The sequence below is a fragment of the Triplophysa rosa genome, linkage group LG5 (genome assembly GCF_024868665.1).
Source record: "Triplophysa rosa linkage group LG5, Trosa_1v2, whole genome shotgun sequence".
Lineage (NCBI taxonomy): Eukaryota > Metazoa > Chordata > Actinopteri > Cypriniformes > Nemacheilidae > Triplophysa > Triplophysa rosa.
The window spans coordinates 15,885,474-15,908,539 of record NC_079894.1 but is presented as its reverse complement, the minus strand read 5'-3'; the positions used below and the strand labels follow the sequence as shown (position 1 = coordinate 15,908,539).

The following is a 23,066-nucleotide window of genomic DNA, read 5'->3' as shown; positions in this document are numbered from 1 at the left end:
GAAGGTTTCTTTAGTGGATAAAGAAGATACATGTCCCACTCCCAACACAGTGAAACTGAAAGTGTTAGATGTTCTGCACCACAGACAAGAATGTAAAAAATGCAATGCAAAGAAATACATATTGTATGTTGTACAATAAAAGAATGGAATATAAATATTTTTTTTTGAAGTTTAAGCGGAATACGCAGTGAAACGTCCGTCATGAAATTCTATGATAAAAGTTCTATTTACCGCTATACACATTCTTTCCTTATGATATCAGAGTCCTTTTACGAGTCCTTTTTGTCGAGTCGAGTCAAGTCTGAAGTCATTTCAGGTCGAGTCTGAAGTCTTTTAAAATGCGACTTGAGTGCGACTCGAGTGCGAGTCACTAAATCGAGTGCCCATCTCTGCTGTAATAATAACTGTGTGTTTGAAAACTAGATGCATTCCAATAGATTGTTTGAGACATGAAATGTATGGCTAAAAATGACAACAGCCACATGCATGAACCTGGCGCTGCATTGCCCTTTTTAACCACGAGATGTCAGCATTTCACGACTAGTTCACTTCAACTGACAGAGAGGATTTACACAAACCAGATCCTACTATGTTTAAGGTTGCCTATAAATATGACTGATGTCATCAGTCGTGCGTGGAAATCTTCCTTCTGTATAGCAAACGTTCATTCATTTTTATAAAAAAAATTCAAATGTTGCTTGATTATCTTCGAATGGCCACGGCTCGTCTCATGAATATTAATAGGCATGCCTTCGCCATAGCAGGACGTGTGCATACAAAATGAGGATCGTCTGCACCAATAGAGACAGGTGGATTATTTATCATCATGCAGGACTGATGCTGTTGCTGGAAATCCAGACTTTGCATACTAACAGGCAGCTGCGCATTGGTGCCGCCGGACCTTCTCAGCTATGAACAAGACATTGAGATCATGATACTATAAACGATGCAGAAATCCCCGATGAAGGAAAATCATTGCGGTCATCTCTTTATTGAAACCTTCGGAAAGCTGTGCGGTCAGGAGGCATAAGCATGTTTTGAGTAAATAAAGAAGTCGATTTGCATTAATATAACAATGCTTGAAAAGAGTAAATATAATTTAGTAGACGACTCGATAGAACCGAGGATACCTGCTGATAATGAAGGACAGTTTCAGCATGGGCTCTCGTTTGAGGTTAAGGTGCGTACTAATAAATCACAACAACATTTATAAGAGGCTCACACGTTACATTACAGAGCACATGATGTCACATTGTGTACTGGCTTACTGTATAAATAGCCCCAAGATGGCAATATTTTGTGACTCTTGTAATTATAATGAATTGTATTGTTTTATCTTTTAATTGATTTATATTAGGTGTAACACACTGTAATTTACAGTATTATCAACATACATGTCCGTGGACCGCACCTGTTGCATGAATGCAATTTTTATTGACTTTTTCTTTAACTTTTTTTATTTGATCATATGTTACTTTTTCTGTTATCCTCTGCTGCAGTTCATCGGAAGTCTTGATATCGTTCGACCTAAAAGCAGGATAGAAATCCTGGCAGCTATGAGACAAATACGGGTAAGTGCAGTTCCAGCAAGATGACCTTCATAAAGATTCACAGTTAATGACGTTTTGAAAACGGTATGAAACAGATCTTATGCAGCAAAAGAATGATCTCCTTTTTGAAGTTTTAGTCTAAGAACTAGTATATTCAAGAATTAGTATATTAGTGTGTATGGTTTTTCTTTCATTGTAAAAACGGTATAATGAGTGTAATTGCAGCACCTCAGATGCTTTGGTAGACATTCAAATCAATATTGTGCATTCAGTAAATTTCATTTTCATGTTTTTCTCAGCTGTTACTGTGTTTAGCAGCTAGTGAGATGTTTAGAGTGAACCGTGTCACCCTTGTTTTCTCAAAGGCAAATTGACAGCACGGAACGTTGAATTGTTACAAACCAATGCAGCTACAATGTAAAGTGAATTTGCTGCTTTAATCCAACATATTTTTAAGAATCTTGCCTGTAGGTGGTAGATTTCAAACTCATATTTTGCACACAGCACAATTTAGTAATAGCAACAGAAGCTAGCAAAACCTCTGTGAGATGTCAAGTAGCCTATTGTGCAAGAGTGCCGTGAAGTTGGTGGCAGACTGTCTGTGACTGAGTGAATTTATTTATACCCAAATCCTATACCCATGACTTCTCTTCACACAGTGACTCATATTCAGACATAATTTCAAATGGTTTGTGGGCGAAAGGTTTAAATGTAGTTAGCCCCTTATAGGGCAATATTGCTTTATATACGTTTTTAGAGTTTAAATGAAATATAATCTGCTTAATGGACCATAAAACATAATTAGTGATGCTTTGAAAAAGCATCACTATTGTTATTCGAACATACATACCTCTTATAATTATTCTTGTTCCGCCAAAAGTTTGGCACGCTACTTGTACCGCAGCTTTTGACGTAGACCCATGAATGACTACATCACATCGAGCGGCCCATTGAGGAATGGTGTGTGATGACTTTTGGAAGCGATCGGGTGGAGGGGGTGCGATAGGGGGGCGAATAAAAACCCGAAAAATCCCATTGACTTAAAATTGCGCCCAACTTTTAAGGGTCGTAGCTCCGAGTGAGGATATAGTAGAAACATGAAAATAATACACGATTTGAAGAGGCTATCAGGCTCTGTAAGAAAATCACTCACAATGGGGTGTAAGTTGTACCCCTGGGGTGTAAGAGCCTCCCAAAATTTCCCAATCACAAGAAGCATGCCCATATAAGGCAAAAACGTCCCGTGTTGAATATCTTAGCAGTACACCACTTAGAGACAAGGTGGTGGGCTCATTTTAATCAGGCTACCAACCAGTGTGACATGATCATTATGAAGTTATTAAGCCACGCCCATAGCAACCATTTACAGCAACCTAGCAACCGATCCCATAGACTCCCATTATAAAAAGTCCATGTGGATATCTTTGAAACACAGTGTCGTAGAGACAAGGGGGTGGGCTCACTTGACTCACACAACCAATCAGTGTCACAGGATCATCTTGAAGCTATTAAGCCACGCCCATAGCAACCATTTACAGCAACCTAGCAACCGATCCCATAGACTCCCATTATAAAAGGTAATTATTGTTCTGTTGACAATTGATATTTCAGAAAAGCTATGGTAGCCAAGTATTTTTTACCTCACAATATGGACCTCTTCATTGTTTTTCATAGAGTTCCTGTGTGGCTGTATTTATGGCAGTGATATTGCAGCAGTGTGTTGGCAGCAGCAGGGTTTGGCTAAAATGACTTTGCTTCATTACAAAAAGTGTCTCTTCAGTGATAGATTTACCACTAATATTTAATAGCGCTTAGCCCCACAGGCTCACTTTTTTAGACGTTACCCTCTATTTCTATATTTTTTGGGTTAGAACTGAAAACAGTATAGAAGAAACACACTCCTTAGCTGAATCTGCACTAACAGATAATGGTAGCATTAATCATAGCTTCGGATGAAAGTGGTTTCGCAGTTTTCAGATGCACTTGAGTATGCCTGGTGCATCGCCTCTAATCCCACCCCTTTGGATTTCCTGTTTATTTCCTTGTCTTTGATTGCTCCTCTGGGCCCGGGATCTGACAGAGCTAGCAAGTCATCCAAAAGCATCATCTTTTTTTGTGGATGATATCTGATCATATCAACTATGAATTTGAGATGTTGAGAATTTGTGTGATTTGAGATATGTGGTCCAATACAGATATATATTAATATAATATGCCTTGAGTGCCTTTTTTTAGTTCTTTAATTCATGGATCACTTATAGATTTCCCCCAAACCATATCTTAAAGTGATAGGTCACCCAAAAATGAATCTTTTGTCATCATTTAGTCACCCTCTTGTCATTTCAAACCTTTATGACTTACATTCTTCCGCAGAACACAAAAGAAGATATGTTGAAGAAAGTTGGTAACCGAACAGCACTGGACCCCAAACCTCTATTGTATGGACACAAAACCAATGCAAGTGAATGGGGTCGAGTTAACAACATTCTTCAAAATATCTTCTTTTGTGCTCTGCAGAAGAAAGAAAGTCATACAGGTTTAAATGACAAGAGGGTGACTAAATGATGACAGAATTTTCATTTTTGGGTGAACTATCACTTTAACCAAGATATTCTGTAATTCCCCACTGTTCAGTATAGTGGTTGACCAATATTCTGTGTGAATTTGATTTTTTTTATTTGTTTACATATTATTTGCAGTATGAGTTCAAAGTTAAGAATATCAAGAAGAAGAAGGTCAACCTCATGGTGTCAGTGGATGGTGTCAGAGTGGTTTTGCGGAGAAAGAAAAAGGTAGCATTTTCAGATTTCAAAGCGCCTGCATGATTTTATTGTGGTAACTATAGTAACATGTTTTAATTAAATTGTTGGACATAATATTTCACTTAGAAATATGGATACAGTTGGGATGACAGCCAAGTGACACTGGCTCAGGACCCCATTTTCAGGTAATTTAATGACATGTTATTTAAACCAGTTGCTGTAGTACATGGAGAGTTCTGGAGGAATAATTTTGCTCATGACTGGAGTGATGTGGTCTCCTGGGGTGTGATGACCTTTATCGATGTGCAGGCAGGCACACATCAAATCAAAATCACTTGCTTCTGTATACGCTTGAACAGTATGTGTGATGTCTTCAAAATCCCATAGCAACAACTACTGCTGTTCATAATGTTTAGTGGTAATATCATTAGTGTTGATCAGGAGACTTTTATTGTATTTAAAAAAAAGAATAGACTGCAATAATAAAAAGGAATGTGGCTGCATAATATTATGTGCACCAAAAACATTTATTGTTATATTCCAAAACTATAGGGATATTGTTTTAGTATAAAATGTACAACTTCACAGTGCTTTCTTATCATCTTTTGAGCCCATGTTATGATTTTCTGTAATGAACATACTGAGTGCGTGAGCAAATTGGCCGTGTTGTTGCCATGGCAATGAAACAGTTTTGAGGTCTATCATTGTTGCCATTTTTCTTTTCAGAATATTCTATGTCTCACACGACTCACAGGACCTGAAGATATTTAGTTATATAGCAAGAGACAAAAAAAGCAACGTGTTCCGCTGCAATGTCTTCAAATCAAAGAAAAAGGTAAACAAATAACAATCATCAGTTATGACATTTACATTTAGTCATTTAGCAGACGCTTTTATCCAAAGCGACTTACAGATGAGGGAAACAATGGAAGCAATTGGAACAACATAAGGACAACAAAAAGCATAAGTGCAATAAAAGAAAACTGGTCTTATATAGCCTACCACAGTATACAAAGCTAAGTTTTATTTTATTTTATTTTTTTATGAAAGAGTAGAAAAGAGATAGAAGTCAGAACTAATCAGTCAGGTGTTGACAGAAGAGATGTGTTTTCAGACGGTTCTTAAAGATGCCTACCGAATCTGCTGATCTTGTAGCAGCAGGCAGTTCATTCCATAAATGTGGAACCGATCCCGAGAAGGTACGTGAGAGAGATTTTTTACCTTTTTGGGATGGCACCACAAGACGTCGTTCGTTTACAGAGCGTAGGGATCTGGCGGGTATATAAGTCTGCATTAGCGAGTGAAGGTAAGGGGGTGGCAAATCAGTGGTGTTCTTGTAGGCCAGGAGCAGAAACTTGAATTTGATTCGAGAGACTATTGTTAGCCAATGTAAAGAGAGGAGTGATGTGTGCTCTCTTCGGTTCATTGAAGACCACTCTTGCCGCTGCATTCTGGATCATCTGCAGAGGTTTGGTTGTGCAAGCTGGAAGTCCAGCCAGTAGCGCATTGCAGTAGTCCAGTCTGGACAGAACAAGAGCCTGGACTAGGACTTGGTGTAGCATGCTCGGATAAGAAAGGTATAATTTTCCTAATATTGTAGAGGATGAATCTACAGGACCGGGTGGTGCTGGCAACCTGATCAGTGAAGTTAAGCTGATCATCGATCACCACTCCCAGGTTTCTGGCCGTTCTGGAAGATGTGATGGTCGATGAGCCCAGTTGAATGGAGAAGTTGTGATGAATCCTTGTGTCGGCCGGGATTACAAGCAGTTCTGTTTTAGCAAGGTTCAGCTGCAGGTGATGGTCGTTCATCCAGAGCGAAATGTCGGCTACGTGCAGAAACAGTCGGGTCGTCAGGCTGAAATGACAGGTGGAGTTGTGTATCATCCACATAGCAGTGATAGGAAAAGCCATGTTTCCGAATGACAGAGCCTAGGGATGTCATGTAAAATAGCAACGTATCAAGCGCAGAGCCCTGAGGTACCCCTGTGTAGAGATGTTGGGACTCAGAGACCTCTCCTCTCCAGGATAGTCTAAATGACCTACCTGTGAGGTAAGACCTGAACCATTGTAGCACCACTCCAGAGACACCCATAGCCTTGAGGGTCGACAGGAGTATGTGGTGGTTAACGGTGTCAAAGGCAGCAGATAGATCCTGTAGGATAAGTACAGATGAGTTAGAGGCGGCTCTTGCCAGTCTCAGGGCTTCAATGACAGAGAGCAGCGCAGTCTCAGTAGAATGACCACTCTTGAACCAGACTGGTTGCTGTCCAGGAGGTTGTTCTGGGTGAGAAAGGATGAGAGATGGTTACATACCACATGTTCAAGAGTTTTAGCAATGAAGGGGAGGAGTGATACCGGTCTGTAGTTCTCTAACAGTGCAGGATTAAGAGTGGGTTTCTTCAGCAACGGGGTAATACGGGCCTCTTTGAAGACTGTGGGAAATGTACCAGTGGTGAGAGATGAGTTGATAATGTGGGTCAGAGCGGGAACAACCGATGGAGAGATGGCCTGGAAGAGATGAGTGGGGATGGGATCTAGCGGGCAGGTAATTGGGTGGTTAGAAGACATGACCTTGGAAACATTATCTTGAGATAGGAGAGAGAAAGAGGGGAACGAGCATGTGTCGGGGGTTTGGGCGTGATCAAGAGGTGGCGGCACAGAGAACTGACTGCTGATAGTGGTAGTTTTCTTTACGAAGAAAACAAAATTCATACCAAAATTCATGAATACTATATAATAGTATAAAAGTATAATAGAATAAAAAAGTATAAATAAATAAAATTATTATAGTATATGAAGTATATCTAAGTTCTATATGTTAAAACATGATGAGTTATTATAAGAGGTCATTTAATAGTGAGTTCTGTTAAATAAAAAATAAAAACACAGTTAAGTTCACAAAACATTCAGTACTCAGTATTTGACAGAAATCATTTTGTTGTTTATTTACATATTTATTTTTTGTTTATTTATGGAAATATGGTTATCTATTCTGTTAGTCACTTTCTAGTAAAGGAATTTGGTAGGTTTGAGCTAGTCAGTATGATTCACTTTGGTATGAATTTTGTTTGTAGCATCAAGGACGGTCTGAAATGAACTAATCCATCACATTGACAGCACTGCTATAATGTGGAATTGACTCATGAATGTAATGTTCTCCTTTTCTTTCTCTGTCAATCTCTTCTTTTTGCCTTTCTCACTCTCTCTCTCTCTCTCTCTCTCTCTCTCTCTCTGATGTGAATGAATTCCTCTGTTTTAGCAAAGTTAAGACAGTATTTATATTTTTAATAAATGTCGGATAAGGTTTGCTGTCTTTGTCTTAGAGCCAAGCCATGAAGATAGTGCGAACGGTGGGCCAAGCATTTGAAGTGTGCCATAAACAAAGTCTAGACAATGCTGACGGTGAGCGACACTGAGTGACCTCAGCTCACTTTTTATTTCATCAGAAATGAAGCTCGTTTCTTGAATTTTATAAATTTGTTTTTTATATGAATTTTTATTAGCCATGGGGGACCATTATCTTATTAAAGGGATACTTTAGCCAAGAAACAAAATTTCCCCATGTTTTAATGGCAGTTAAACATTTACGTTAATAGCGCTCTAAATATGGATATTTCTCTTAAACAAACGCATCGATTCGCTTCAGAAGACCTTTGTTAAGACCACAGAGCCATGTCGAGCAGTTCTTTGATCGATGGATGCACTTTTTGGAGCTTAAAAAAATTGCCCCCCATTCACTCCCATTCTACCCCTTGGAAGTAAAATGATACGTGGTATTATAACTTCGACTGCATTATTCTTCAAGAAGAAAGTCATATTCAGTGACTTGAGGGTGAGTAAAACACGGGGAAGTTTTGTTTCTTGGCTGACGTATCCCTTTAAAATCTCCCTAACACAATGATGGCATATCTATTTAATGTATATGTTTGTACAGTAGTTATGTGCATAAAATATGTTGTATGAAGGTATCGTTCTTGACGTATAATATGTATACTGTATATGGATCTAGCAAAATCATCTTTATGTGTTTAGTCGTGTTTATTTACATAGCACTTTGCTAGTGTTGCATTGTTTCAAAGCAGTTTTGCATTAAAAAAATCACAAAAAAAGAAGAAAAGTATGAAATGTACAGAACGCATACAGAGATGAATACAATACAATACATGGCATCACTGCAAAAATAAACTTATTCTGAGTCTACAGGACATGTAGTCATGGAATATGATAGTTGGCAGGTGTTGACTGTAAAACTGTGATGTTTTCAGTTTGTATCTGATGTGTGACACTGACCTTTAATGATTGTCCTTTGGCAGCATGGCTGGTAAAAGGAGAAGAGGAGAGAAGCAAAGAAGAGCCATCAGCTTCCAGCAGCAGCTCTGAGAACTCTATTTGCCTGGAGACAAATGAAAAGGTAAAGCCCTCTACCTGATATTTAAATATAAAGCTTAGCGAGCACACACTCAGAAGGTTCAATTGTCTTATAGACTTCCACATTAGATTTATTGCAGGTTAAGTCAGTAAAATATTTATGATTCAATTCTAATTGAGGAAACATATTAATGAATATACTGAGATTCAGATATAACATAAGTTGTGCACAAAAAAGGATGTTACTCGCTCTCTGTTATTTATAGATGTTACAGTTTTACTTATCCCACATGGTTTTATAGGTCAGAAAATGGGCCATGATCAAAAGTAACGTTTAAAGATGTGTCATTTTCGACCAGTTGTTTTTAAGTATTGCTTTGTAATTTTCTACAGTATGTTTACATTTATAATAGTTATAGTCTTCTGCCAGCTATGATATGACTTAATGAATAATACAGTACATTCAAGAAGACTATCTTAAATGGCTTTTCCTTGCCTCTAATGTATAAATTATAAAGGCTGTATATGTTGATACATATTAGATCACTGGGGGTTTGTGTTATCAGAGAAGATAGAGTTTTAATGTATTTCTGAGGATGTACTTTAAGGTGCTTTGATATGGGTTACGTGGAGCACTGATATAATAATCTCTCGCATTTGGCAAGTATATATGCAAACATACAGCCAGTGTTTTTATCTTCTTTAGAATTAATTTTGATTGCAGATCAATCCAAGTTGTGTTTGTCAAAACTTTATACTACTCAATCAAAACTGACCTTGCTTACTTTCTAAATACACTATCCTGATCTTTCAAACCTTCATGACTTTCTTTCTTCTGCAGAAGACAAAAGAAGATATTTTGAAGAAAGTTGGTTACCAAACAGCACTGGGCCCCATTCACTTCTGTTGTTTGGACACAAAACCAATGCAAGTGAATGGGGGCCAGTTAACAACATTCTTCAAAATACCTTCTTTTGTGTTCTGCGGAAGAAAGAAAGTCATACAGGTTTGAAATGACAAGAGGGTGAGTAAATGATGACAGAATTTATCACTTTAATGTGCACAAGTAGTTAGAACTTAATGCAAATGCCGTTTTATGTTTACTGAGTATATCGATTGTTGACAAATACTTGGTTAAAGCAAGTAAACAGCATGAATCTCCACACAGGTGTGTGAAGACCCAATTCTGGTGATGGAGACGCTCTCTCATCCTCTGATGGTGAACCATCAGGTTCAGCTTCTCGAGAGACAGTTACAGCAGCAGGAACAGAGGAGCCAGGCCGCCTCCGCACAGGTGAGATGTTCTATGCCTTAACATGTAGCCTAAATGACTGCCACCTTGTTTAGTGACACGTTCAGAGATGTATTATGGTTGTTGGTGTTGTTCAGGTCAGTCTGCTTCAGCAGCAGCTGTCGGGCGAGACCAGCGCCAGGACGGAGGCTCAGACCAGAGTCCAGCAGCTTCTTCAGCAGAACGCCGAACTCCTGCAGCATCTCTCTCTGCTGGTCAAACACGTCCAGGAGCTGGAGCTACGTACTCAAGCACATAAACGGTCACCCTGTGAGTCACTCTCGCTCACCTCAGTATTTATTTGAGGGCAGGAATCTTTAGGTAGCTCACAATTACTTTTAAGTGGCTTTTATGTTGATACTTTATCATTTATCAACAAGGGGTTTTCTCTTGCCAGTTTTTCTATTTGTAATGTTTTGCCCTATATGCTTTTTAATATGCGCATACGCATTAATAATGAATACAGAATAAATAAAAATGGATACAGAATAATTATGAATGAGGAATAAATACATTTAATTGCTTCTTTCTTTTCTGTTTTAATTTATTTTATTATGTGGCTGTCAAATCGATTAATTAAGTTTATGTAATAAATGTTTGTGTGGCGGGTATATTTATTACGGATGTATATAAATACACAAACATGTATATATTTAGGAAATATATGTAATATGTATTCATACATAATATAAATGATATTTAAATATAAATGGATATATATTTTTATGTAAATATTTGCTATACATGTATGTGTGTGCATTTATATACATATAAAATAAACATGGCAAACACACATATTTTATATAAACACAAACCTTCATTTTAAAGTGAATTCATCCCAATAAATCGATTTGGCAATGTAAGAGGAGTAATGCAGTAATGACACAAATTAATTTGATAGAAACACATCTGGATGATTTTGCGATTAACTATGACATTATTTGTAATTCCTCCCTAAAGTGGGATCCCAGGACAGCCTTCTGGAAATCGCCCTGCGTGCCAACATGCCAGCTGTACCACGTGACTTCAATCCCAACCCTCCACCACCCCCTAGCGGGGGCTTTCCTCTCTCGGCCAGCCAGATTGGGCTGGACGGTTTTTGTTTCTGCACAGAACCTTCAGACAAGGAGAAGAAGAAAACGGAGCAGGACAGGGACTCTGGACAGGGTCATGATGAAGAACAGTCGGGCAATTGCTCTCCTCCGGGGATTCAATTTCTGAGCGCATTGGAGACACCTGGATTCAGAGAGTCTGGAATCGCATCTGGATATGAGTCCAATACAGATGAAAGTGATGATCGTGACAGCTGTGGCCAGTAATTGTGTGTCTGATTGTGTAAAGTCGCCACTGAAAGGACGAGCTTACACCAGCATGGTTTAGGGCTGATTCACATTGAAGGTTAGCTTAGCTGTTGTTCACCAGCAAAACGTATAGTCGCTGGAGAAGCTTAATGAACATGCTTGCTGCTTGAGAGAGTTAAAGGCATACTTCACCAAAAAATAAAACTTCAGTCATCGTTTATTATTCATCATCATGATGTGCAAAACCTGCGTGACTCTTCTGTGAAACCCAAAAAGAAGATATTTTGAGAAATGTCTCAGTGCTTTTGTGTTATAAAATGGAAGTCAATGGCAGCCAATGTTGTTTGATTACCAACATTCTTCAGAATATGTTCTTTTATGCTCTGCGACAAAAAGTCAGACAGGTTTGGAATGACATGAGGAAGACTAAATGATAAAATATTTTTTATTTTTGGATGAACTATCCTGGTGGAGACAAAAGTACACCAGCATCCCATATTGGTAACCAGTATCCAACACTTGACAAATGCTGGTGACCATCTGTAATTTACGTTGTTTTTTGCTTCAGCTGTCAGATCAAATTGTGCACTACAATACGAAAAGCCAACTCAAAGATGTTACACATCCTTTCATATTTAGTTATAAAATATTCATTCTTGTAATGTGTAGCAGAATTCTTAGAAAATCTTAAAGGTATCCTACACCTTTTCAGTCTTTCACAGTGAAAATGATAAACATCTAAAAAATTGAATATAACTTTCTCAAACATGTCTACAATTATATCAACTTGATGATTTTGTGTAATGCTGCATCCACATCAGTAGATGTCAGTATAAAGCTCAAGATTTCTGTTGAATTTACAAGAGGAATGACACAATTATAAAATGTCCTAAATGCTAAAATTTGTCTTTATTTGCACTTAACAGCATTTGGATTGATGTGCCACCAGCAACTGCTCTCATGTCATCACAAACTGTAGGACATTAACATTTCCTCTGAAGATAGACTGTGTTGTTCACACTGAAACAAGACTATAGCTACTGTATAGGGCCTCGTTTCACTTTTAAAGGGATGTATGGGCAGTTATTCGTTGATGATATATTATACTTATCAGTATTATTGCATGTGTTTTTTAATGTTCAAGCTCAATGCTCTACATGTTAGGTTAGTGTCGATCATTCTATAGACTTTGTGTTATGTAAAGTGCTCACTACGAAATAGTCCTGTTTCTTTTCGGCAACTGAGCGGCTTTAACTGTTCCAAACCCAAACATTTACTACTGTCTGTATGAACGAAGGTAACATTATTCATGTGTTGAGTTTATGAGTTTATGTTGCAGAATGGTAATTGTAACATTCCTTTCTTTAAAGATATCTTTGTTTCTTGGAAGTGCAAGTAACACTAACACTGTGCTTTTTGTGCTAATGCTGTACTGTGACATCTGTACAATACATTCAGTGAATAGTAGCTTTGCCATTTTTAATGAATGACATGAAATAAATGAAAGTAAATTAACATTTTGATTAATTTGCAATTGCTGTGAACATCCTTGTCATTTCAGAATTTTATTTACTCAGAGTAGGTATTTTATTGTGTAAGTGAGTAGGTCTTTACAAATTTTAGAAATGGAGTTTTAAAATGGTTCATTGTTAAAGTGACAGTTCACCCAAAAATAAAAATTCTGTCATCATTTATTTACTCTCATGTCATTTCAAACCTGTATGGCCCAAAAGATATTTTGAAGAATGTTGTTAACCGGCACCCATTCACTTGCATTGGTTTTGTGTCCATACAATAGAACTGAATGGGTGCCGGCACTGTTCCGTCACCAACTTTTCTTCAAACTATATTTTTCTGCGGAAGTAAGAAAGTCATACGGGTTTGAAATGACAAGAGGGAAAGAGAGTAGATGATGATAGAATTTTACACATATACTACTTTTACACAATACTTAAGGTTAAGTATTGTCTTTTTTTAGCTGTGAAAATGGTGTGAAAGGCTCTGAACTCTACAATTAAAACCTTCTGTTTCTGATTCAATCTGGGCTGTTTGGACTTTCCCCAGCCTGCTGCTGACTGTATCCTTTCCCTGTTTATTTCTGCTCCTGTAAGAGGGTCAGCAGCCCCAGCCTCTCATTTCTCTCAAGATGGAGCATGAGGACGAGGAAGATTGTGTTTTTCTCACAGAGTGATTAAAACATCTGTTGGTTTTGAGTGTTTCACCAGAGAAAGCGGTAAGTGTCATTTCTGTTCTGTGGAATATTTGATGAATCATTCTGATTCATTACAGATAATAGATGTTTTTCCATATGATCAACAAGACATTGTGTCATTGTGTGGTGTATTAGATTTGGGCTAAAACACTTCAGTAATTCAAAACATTGGAACAAGATATCAGTACAAAAATAATAAACGTGTACAGTGTCATTTAGGTTAAACAAGTATATTTATGAATCGTAGTGTAAAATGCTATTCTTGTTAGTTGGTTTTTAGAAAAGACTTATGCAACATCAAACTTATGCACTGGAAATGTTATTATTCACTATTTATGATTTTAGTGAACTGTTATGCTGTATAAATAGTAAGATTCTCCTGGTCACCCCTTAAAATGACTGTACATACAGTTCTGCTGTCCACACGCAGACGACTGAAGCCCCACACACAACATAAATAAACATCTCTGACATAGTGGACGTTTGTGTACAGGCAGAACTTTCTGACCTGAGGGAAAATCCACCTACAAGAGATGTTTTGTTCCTCACCTTTTGGGTTTGAGTCTTTTTCATTTTGCATTTAAATATGAAATTGTAATGTAATTATATATTGAAACTATAAAGAGTGAAAATAATATACAAATAATAACATATACTTTTTAATGAATTTGGACAGAATTAAAAAATGTGCTTGTCCTTGATATCCCATATATTGTACATCATGTTTTTCATATTTTCATATGTTTGCAGGAATTAGACGTGTATGACAGGATGTTTCAAATGAGACAATGCGTTACTGTCATTATCCTTGTTGGAGCAGTAAAGTCACAAGTCAACCCAGGTAAGTGACACATATTGTTAGAAATGTATAAGATTAAATGAAATAAGGCATAGTTGTGTAATCCATGGTACTGTACATGGTGTATACACATGGTTCATTGCGGCATCATTTTAGCATGTGCTTTACACACAGACAAAAAAAACGCTTTGTGAAAAATTATAAATATTTTAGACCTCCTGAGCTATGAGCAGAAAGCAGACAGCTTACTGATGTTAGGTACAGTAGGTGATGCTGGTATAGACACAAGGAGGAAGCTATGCTGGAGGTCTAGTGTCTGTTTCATCTGCCAAGGCTAACAAATCACATTTACGAGAAGGTGAAATATTTATTCACTAGGTCACTGAGTTTTCCAGTTCTCCTACCTGTACAGTAGACCCCATTTATCATGAAGCTGCATTACTGCCAGCAATGAAGTCATCATTTACAGTGAGTCTGTGTGTTATGAATGATGTATAAACAGAAATACACTAGCAAACGTTTCACATAGACGTTACAACTAATGTATCAGTTAAACCATTCATTTATTTTTGTATATTTATATGCATTTAAAGGATTTTTATACAAAATAACTATACAAAGCTGAAAAGGGCATTTAGTTCACGGTGAGGCGTGAACATAAAAGTCTCTCTGTTTTCTCCTGGTGGAGGCCTCATGGATGGGGTTGAGTGGTATTTGGGGTATTTGCTTATGGGGTGTGGATTCATGCTGCAGAGGTTGTGTGTCCACCTACTGTATATGCACAGCCTCCCTGGCGAAGACCTGCAGATTCTTACTCCCATAACACAAAGCAACCTATAGAGGTGCTGAGAAAATGTATGGTGTTTTCTTCTGCATCACTGGTAACCTAACAATTAAAGCTTCAGGGTGCAAATAAAGGTTGTTGGATTCATTTTAAAAGATATGACCCTGGAACTAGGATCGTTTACATGTAATGGCCACCTTTTACTTACAGTATGAGTAAATATTAATCGTTTTAATAAAATGCCTATGTTGTTACTCATTGCAATGATCTGTTTATTAGCTGTATGTAGGTACCCACTGGGGATGACGGGTGGCCAAATTCAAGATGAAGATATATCTGCTTCCAGCCAATGGTCAGAGTCCACTGCAGCTAGATATGGCAGGTATAACCAACACATTTATTGTACAAAAGAACAAAAATTCTAATAATGGATTTTTATTTTTTGTACCACATCCTTGGTTGTTTCAGACTGGACTTTGATGACGGAGATGGGGCATGGTGTCCAGACGTAATGGCTGAACCGAACAGTCTAAAGGAGTTCTTGCAAATTGACCTTCGCACTCTCCATTTTGTAACTCTTGTTGGCACGCAGGGACGCCATGCAGATGGAGTGGGCAATGAATTCGCCCAGCGCTACAAGATCAAGTACAGCCGAGATGGCACCCGCTGGATATCCTGGCGTGACCGACAGGGTCGACAGGTGAGGGGGCAGCATTACTTTTTATAATTGGTGTCCAGTTATCCTTTCAGGGAAAAAAGTCAGATCAAAGAATAAGTCAAAATGTGAAAATGAATAGGTAATCTAAGTATTAAATACATTCAGAAAAATTGTGTCCTGTACAAAAAGTACTGCAGAAATTAGTAAGACTGACATGGCAGTATAGTATTCTATTTTTTTGCTTTGATCATCCGTATTATTCAAACGTTTTGATGTAGGAAGTGATGTCATCCTGTGTGTATACTTAATGTCTCTATTCAGATTATTGAGGGGAACAAGAACGCTTACGATGTCGTGCTGAAGGACTTGGAGCCGCCCATTATTGCTCAATTTGTGCGTTTTATGCCCTTGACTGACCCCTCTATGACTGTGTGCATGAGGGTGGAGCTCTATGGCTGTGAATGGCTAGGTATGTTCTTTTATGGATTTCCTTCCCCGTCAAATGGTTCTGCTTTCTCCAATGTGCTTTTTTTTTAGGTTCTTCGTGGTCATGATTTTGGCATTTGAAAAAACGTTACCTCTCTTATTGTTGGTTTCAGATGGTCTTGTGTCCTACAGTGCCCCTGCTGGTCAACAGATGACTTTGAAAGGCCAACAGATTTACTTAAACGACACTGTGTATGATGGAGCCATTAGTTACAGGTAGCAAATGTGAAAAATAAAATAGCCAGTTGCCTTTAGTTTATGTCACAACCATGAAACATGAACCCTACTTGCTATTGCTTTTCAGTGGCATTAGGGGATGGGGAGGTTCTTATTATTAGAGAGTATTTTATTGGACAAAAATTTGGATATGCCACTGTGAACAGTATGAATCATCAATATTTTTGTTTTGTTTTCCTAAAATAGAAAGTTAAAATGTGTGTAACTTTAAAGAGCATGAAATTCATTAAACTATGTTTTTTGAGGGTTTGGTGACATTTGCATCAGGGGATGATGCAGGGGATTTTTTGACAGGCTGTCAAAAAACAGCTCAAAACATACCTGTTCCGCATCTATTTGACTAACCAATAACTGTCTGTCTGTCTAAAAAAAAAAGTTGTTAATTCTCTCCTTTGCTCACTCCAGCTTTAATCCTCCTGGTAGCATGGCCTTGTAAACCAACGGTACTGTTTAACGTGTTGACGAAATGTTTATATGCTCTCCTACTTGTAAGACACTTTGGATAAAAGCGTCTGCCAAATGAATAAATGTAAATTATTTATATTTATACAATATAAATATCTCCTCCAGCATGACAGAAGGCCTTGGACAGCTTACTGATGGAAACTGTGGTCTGGATGACTTCACTAAAAGTCAGGTGTATAACGTCTGGCCTGGCTATGACTATGTAGGTTGGACTAATGCTACTTTCTCTAGTGGCTCAGTGGAGATGACATTTGAATTCGATCGGGTCAGAAATTTTACATCAATGAAGGTAAATCTAATTCAACAAACTGCTGCTTTGTATATCATGTTCTTTTCCATTATCGCTTTCATATGATACATAGATATTTTGTTTTTTGCATTGAAAGAACAATGTTTCATTTAAATAGATCCACTGCAACAACATGTACACGTGGGGGGTGAGAATATTCCGACAAGCTGTTTGTTACTTTCGTTCGGAGTCAGACTGGGAGCCCAATCCTGTGTCTTTCCAGTCAAAGACAGACAACATCAGTCCGAGTGCTCGGTTTGTCACGGTTGCCCTTGGCAACCGCATGGCCAGCGCAATCAGGTGCCGTTTTGCATTCAACGACATCTGGATGATGTTCAGTGAAATTGCTTTCCAGTCAGGTAAGAGACAGTTTGAGCAATAGATATCAAAACTAGATGCCGCATTCAAGCTCCAGGCATGTAGACGTCACTCACAGTTTGCTAGAATGCCACAACACTGCGCAGCCATGGCTGTGCATTTTAATTCCCGAAAAATTGGATAGGCTACCCTTTCGTTGTTGTCATGTGTTGGTGTAGGAAATATAATGTTTGATCTTACAGAACAACAAATATGTTTTCATAATCATACACAGTCAGCTTGCTCTTGAGTGTTAACGGACCGGCTTGGCAGGGTTGCCAGATCTGTGAAATAAATCCTTCATCATGAGCCTAACGTCCCTAGTCCAAATAACAGAACTTAACATTCATAAATAAAATAATCTTAAGATTGACAGCAAATAACAAAATCCTTCCACCTCTAACCTGTGGATAAAACAAACCTGAGCAACAGTTACAATAAGTAACCCAATTCCACTGGAAAGCCACAGACTTGGCTATAACAGACCGGCTCGCACCGTTCCAATATGGTAGACGACCTACGTATATCGGCCCATAGAAACAGATGCTAATGCAGCATCTAGTTTTTATATCTATGGTTTGATCATTCAGCATCTCCAGCCCACCCTTTCTTCTACGTTTTTTTCCTGTGATGCTGCATAATAATGTTGTTTTTCAGTTTTACAGTAGGCTATTTATCACCTAAATTCCACAAAATCCTTTTTGTCCAAATTCACCTCTTCGACTATTTCAGACACAGCAGTGTATAATACCTCTCTTGTTCCACGTAAACGTAACCAAACTCCAGGTATTTACCCAGGTAAAATATATAATTATTATATACATAGCCTACATATCTTATGCTAACACTGTGCCATGTGGTATTGCATCTGTACTAAATGTGTTTGCAGACAACAGCACCCCCAGATGTCTACAATGACACATAAATATGTTTAATGTCCAAAAAAATGTTTTTTTAGACAACATAATCAAGTTAAATGGCATTTTATAATGTTATAGATAATGGATCATTGAAAGTCAATATCTTGCACTCAAAATGAATAATTTGTCTCAAATCCATGCTCACACAACATCTTGGATTGTTTTAATGCCTTTTAAAATTCAGTTCAGTATGTTTACCATTTTTTTCCAAATGCATTGTCGACCAATCATTAACACTGTGTACAGTAACACACGGCTGTCTTTTTTTTGCCCCAAACCCCTTTTTCAGTGGATGACCCCACCCACAAAATCGATGACAGCAACACCCGAATCCTGATAGGCTGTTTGGTGGCCATTATTGTTATTCTGCTGGCCATCATAATAATCATATTGTGGCGACAGGTCTGGCAGAAAATGATTGAAAAGGTAAGATCTTTTTTTTTGGCCTTTCTGCCCATGCAATGAATATTGATCTTCTTCAAAGCAACTTTTCTTGAAATTAAAGGGGTCATATGGCACGGACGTGGTTTTCTGTGTCTTTGGTGTGTTAGAAGTTGCCCATGCATGTATTAGACACGTAAAATAGCAAAAATTAAAGTGTCGGAACAAAAGATGCATTCTATTTAAAAGCGAATGCTCACCCAGACCTGCCTGAAACGCCTCGTGTAACCACACCCCCACAAATCTACGTCAGTTGGAGGTATGATTTGACTAAGACCCCCAAATGTATATGCAAGTAAGATGGGCGTACCTGTCAGTACAATTGCTTTGGAACCTGATGTTCCAAATATGGTAAGAGGCGTTACATTTCCATCACACGCTTGCAGTATTCGACCAATCACTACGCACTGGTGAACTGGTCAATCATAGCACACCTCGCTTTTCAGAGCAATGAGCTTTGTAAAAAATCTGCACATTTCAGAGAGGCGGGGCAAAGAGGAGATACAAACATGCACAGTATGTGGAAAATACAGCGTTTTTGAACCTTAAATCCTGTATACACATTGCATTACATCTAAAACAAACGATAATATTCGTTTCAGCCATGTCATATGACCCCTTTAAAGGTGGTATTATGTGACACTACAGTGCACATTCACCCTTTACAACCTGTGATTATTAATGGAACATATGATAATGCTGCCTTGTGTTCGTCTATGTGTTGAAGGCCTCACGGAGGATGCTGGATGATGAGCTTACAGTCAGTCTTTCTGTTCAGAGAGTAGCTTTTAGTCGCCGTCATTCCTCTCTATCTAGTGATGTCGAATCCAACTCCACATACGAGCGGATTTTCCCCATGGGCACTGACTATCAGGAGCCATCACAACTTCTACGAAAACTTCCAGAGTTCCAGGCTACAGAAAACCTTGGTTAGGGCTCCTCAATTTTAAAATTCTCTGACGATGTTAAAGGGGTTTTAACAAGTCAAATTAATAGTTCACCTGAAGAATTATAATTCTGGCATTTTTTATTTTATTTACATTTAGTTCAGACTTAAGATTTTTTAAGGCTTTTAAGTTGAATATTACAATATCTTGTCGGGGTAAATGCCAATTACACATGAATACCAGTGATATTTTAAAGATGTCATTGAAGTCAAACCTAACACTGAAGAAGTCATATTTATTATGAGAGCTGCACAAAGACTTGACAGATCTGGTCAGTGTGAACTGTTATATGGTAAATTGTTGCAAGATGATTCTTAACGTTTGTTGGATAAACAAAATAAAAAACCGTAAGTGGTGACATAATTATTACAGTGAGATCACCTTCATCTCATAGTATATCTATCTGTGTTGATATGCTTGTGTTACAGCAATGGTTGATGCCTCTTCAGACACTTCCACGACCCCCCCTACAGATGAAATCCCACACTATGCAGAGGCAGACATAGTAAGTCAGGTGGAAGTTGCCGGTGCCCACAGTTACCGCGTCACTGTGGTCAACATGCCGTTGTCTCCAGGAAGAGATGGAGCGCTAGAAGAGTTTCCAAGAGAGAGGCTGGCTTTCAAAGAGAAACTTGGAGAAGGGCAATTCGGGGAGGTACTATTCAGTTTCTCCATGAATTTTTTCACATGCATTTGTTGCTTTACTATAGGTGCATACCCTCCTCAGGTTCATCTGTGTGAAGCTGAGGGAATGCAGGAATTCATAAATGACCATTGTGGCGACATCAGTGATGAGCCTATGCTCGTAGCAGTCAAGACCTTAAGAGAAGACGCGAACAAAAACGCAAGGTAACGCAAAGGCGCAGGTGTCCCGCAACTGTGTTACAAACCTGTTTTTGCTTAGGAGCGCTGCTTTTCTTCTACAGATGCTGTCCATCCTTAGTGTCCATTTTAGGAGATAGTAACATTTCCTCAAGGAAATCTACATTTTCAGGAACGACTTCTTGAAAGAGATCAGGATCATGTCACGGTTAAGAGACCCGAACATCATCCGGCTGCTGGCAGTGTGCGTTGAGAGCGACCCACTGTGCATGATAACAGAGTACATGGAGAATGGAGACCTCAACCAGTTCCTGTCCCGCCATGAGCTGCAGGAGGAAGGAGTTCAGGCTGGTGAAACAGCTACCATCAGGTATACAAACAATCTAATTGTTTGGATTACAAGCCTAGCAACACACTAGCAACCACCCAGAGCACCCTAGCTTGAGCAAGCACCACTCACATCTTTCTTTTCCTCTGTAGCTACAATAACCTGATCGACATGGCCTCTCAGATTGCTTCTGGAATGAAGTATCTGTCATCCCTTAATTTTGTTCACCGCGATCTCGCTACTCGCAACTGTCTAGTGGGCACAAACAATACCATCAAGATCGCCGACTTTGGCATGAGCAGGAACTTGTATCGTGGAGATTATTACCGCATCCAGGGACGAGCTGTCCTGCCTATCCGCTGGATGTCCTGGGAGAGTATCCTACTGGTAAACCAGAACTGCGATGACATAAGACTCACTGAGTTTGAAAACTCTGCTATTCTCCTCTCTGATCTCTGCTTTTTGTACAGGGTAAGTTCACCATGGCCAGTGATGTATGGGCATCCGGTGTGACCCTGTGGGAGATTCTTACCCTATGCAACGAGCAGCCGTATGCCCAGTTCACAGATGAACAGGTGATTGAAAACACAGGCGAGTTTTTCAGAGACCAAAACAAACAGGTGAGACTTCCCTCATCTCTGGTCAGCCAGGTCTTTCATGTGTCAATCATTTTCATGTACCTCTCATTCAGAACTCAAAAATAAGCTAATATGAACACAAAAAAAATGTAAATTCTCAACAATTAATAGGACATTGTTGCCTCCTATAACAGATCAGTAGTACCACATTAATAAATACATTTTAAAACAGACGTTTCTTCCCTGCACCTAATAATATCTGGCACTGCAAGATGAGTCAGAGAAATTCATGCACTGTAATAGCTCAAAAAGAACAGAAGGCGTCAGTCATGAGCTTTATTTGTTCAGGTCTATCTGCCAAAGCCTGCTTGCTGTCCGGATTCAGTCTACAGCCTGATGCTCAACTGCTGGAAAAGAAATGCTAAAGAAAGACCCACATTCCTGGAGATCCACAACACCCTGAAGGAAAACTACATCTAACCGATAGATTCTAACACCATGCTGCTTTTCAGAGCAACACCTCCATACATACACTCTTATGAAAAAGTAAATATGTGTGCCGATGTCCATATAATTACACTAGCACCCCTCTTTTTAAAAATTGACATGGACACTTTATAAAGAAAATGTTGTAATTATTTAAAAATATATTATATGTACTTTGTAAACACTTTGTTGCATGCACTTTGTAAACACTTTGTTTCTGTTATCTGTCAGTTATTGACATTGTTTAATAAATATACATTTGCTGACTTTCGACAAGAGGAGTCTTTAAAGTCTTTAATCTTTAAATAAATGAAAATTCTTTCGTCATTTACTTGCCTTCCAAACCTGTTTGACTATGAACTCGCAAAAAATATATTTTCAAGAACATTTGTAACTAAACAACATGCCCCATTTTGACTTACATTGTAAGCACACAACACTACCAAGACATTTCTCAAAATATCTTCTTTTGAAAAAAGAGTCATATGCAGGTTTGAGTGACACGAGGGTGAATAAATGATGACAATTTTTTTTATTGAACTATCCCTTTAAATGATCGGAAACAAATTACTTTCAGATCAGAATATTTACATCAGACCATTTCCTTTCCATTTATTTTAATATTAAAAACTAAAGTCTACGGAAATAAGTGTCCAGGTCTCTCCTTAAAACAAATCTTGTCTATTTACAGAACTGCAACCCCACTGCTTATGATGGGTGGGTGCAGAGCAGTTTAGCACAGCACGATTATGCGTATAAGACTATTAAAACAACAATACAGCTATTATCTCATGCACACGCCTTTGCTTAAATATTGCAGCATGCATCTTCTATTTTTGTATCTTGCAATGCTTTGCAGAGCAGGGGCATGGACTCCCACGCTGCTGAGAAATGTCACTCTAGATATTGTCACAGACAGACAGTCAATGACAAACAAGCTGGTGCAGGGAGGTGACATAAATACAAACGCTCTTTTGTGTAA

The 23,066-nt window shown here is 38.4% G+C and overlaps 2 protein-coding genes across 4 annotated transcripts; both read left to right on the top strand.

Moving 5' to 3' along the window:
• The first annotated feature begins 705 nt into the window (after positions 1-705).
• Positions 706-12,805, top strand: nos1apb (nitric oxide synthase 1 (neuronal) adaptor protein b). Its single transcript, XM_057334747.1, has 10 exons — positions 706-1,180; positions 1,500-1,571; positions 4,250-4,342; positions 4,439-4,497; positions 5,039-5,147; positions 7,639-7,717; positions 8,629-8,726; positions 9,852-9,977; positions 10,073-10,244; positions 10,935-12,805. The coding sequence occupies exons 1-10, from the start codon at positions 1,076-1,078 to the stop codon at positions 11,291-11,293; spliced, it is 1,272 nt and encodes a 423-aa protein (XP_057190730.1). The 5' UTR covers positions 706-1,075; the 3' UTR covers positions 11,294-12,805.
• Positions 12,806-13,432: 627 nt separating this feature from the next.
• Positions 13,433-22,181, top strand: ddr2b (discoidin domain receptor tyrosine kinase 2b). 3 transcript variants are annotated; one of them, XM_057334744.1, is made up of 17 exons: positions 13,433-13,508; positions 14,238-14,328; positions 15,350-15,452; positions 15,539-15,770; positions 16,050-16,197; positions 16,328-16,430; positions 17,022-17,205; positions 17,324-17,564; positions 18,295-18,360; positions 18,772-18,908; positions 19,651-19,852; positions 20,299-20,525; positions 20,598-20,719; positions 20,865-21,062; positions 21,173-21,407; positions 21,491-21,640; positions 21,947-22,181. In XM_057334744.1, exons 2-17 carry the CDS (start codon positions 14,259-14,261, stop codon positions 22,076-22,078), a joined length of 2,550 nt encoding a protein of 849 aa, XP_057190727.1. In that variant the 5' UTR covers positions 13,433-13,508; positions 14,238-14,258; the 3' UTR covers positions 22,079-22,181. The 3 variants fall into 3 exon arrangements, with proteins under 3 accessions (XP_057190727.1, XP_057190729.1, XP_057190728.1); XM_057334745.1 differs by lacking the exon at positions 13,433-13,508 and adding an exon at positions 13,991-14,043; XM_057334746.1 differs by lacking the exon at positions 18,295-18,360.
• The last annotated feature ends 885 nt before the right edge of the window (positions 22,182-23,066 follow it).

What these genes read in the sequence shown, in the direction of transcription:
- nos1apb (XM_057334747.1), top strand. Translation starts at nt 1,076, where the DNA reads ATGCTTGAAAAGAGTAAATATAATTTAGTAGACGACTCGATAGAACCG. An exon ending in GGCTCTCGTTTGAGGTTAAG is followed by an intron (nt 1,181 to 1,499) that starts GTGCGTACTAAT and finishes CCTCTGCTGCAG; the next exon opens with TTCATCGGAAGTCTTGATAT. An exon ending in AGCACATAAACGGTCACCCT is followed by an intron (nt 10,245 to 10,934) that starts GTGAGTCACTCT and finishes TCCTCCCTAAAG; the next exon opens with TGGGATCCCAGGACAGCCTT.
- ddr2b (XM_057334744.1), top strand. Translation starts at nt 14,259, where the DNA reads ATGTTTCAAATGAGACAATGCGTTACTGTCATTATCCTTGTTGGAGCA. An exon ending in GAAATTTTACATCAATGAAG is followed by an intron (nt 17,206 to 17,323) that starts GTAAATCTAATT and finishes TCATTTAAATAG; the next exon opens with ATCCACTGCAACAACATGTA. An exon ending in CCAGGCTACAGAAAACCTTG is followed by an intron (nt 19,853 to 20,298) that starts GTTAGGGCTCCT and finishes CTTGTGTTACAG; the next exon opens with CAATGGTTGATGCCTCTTCA.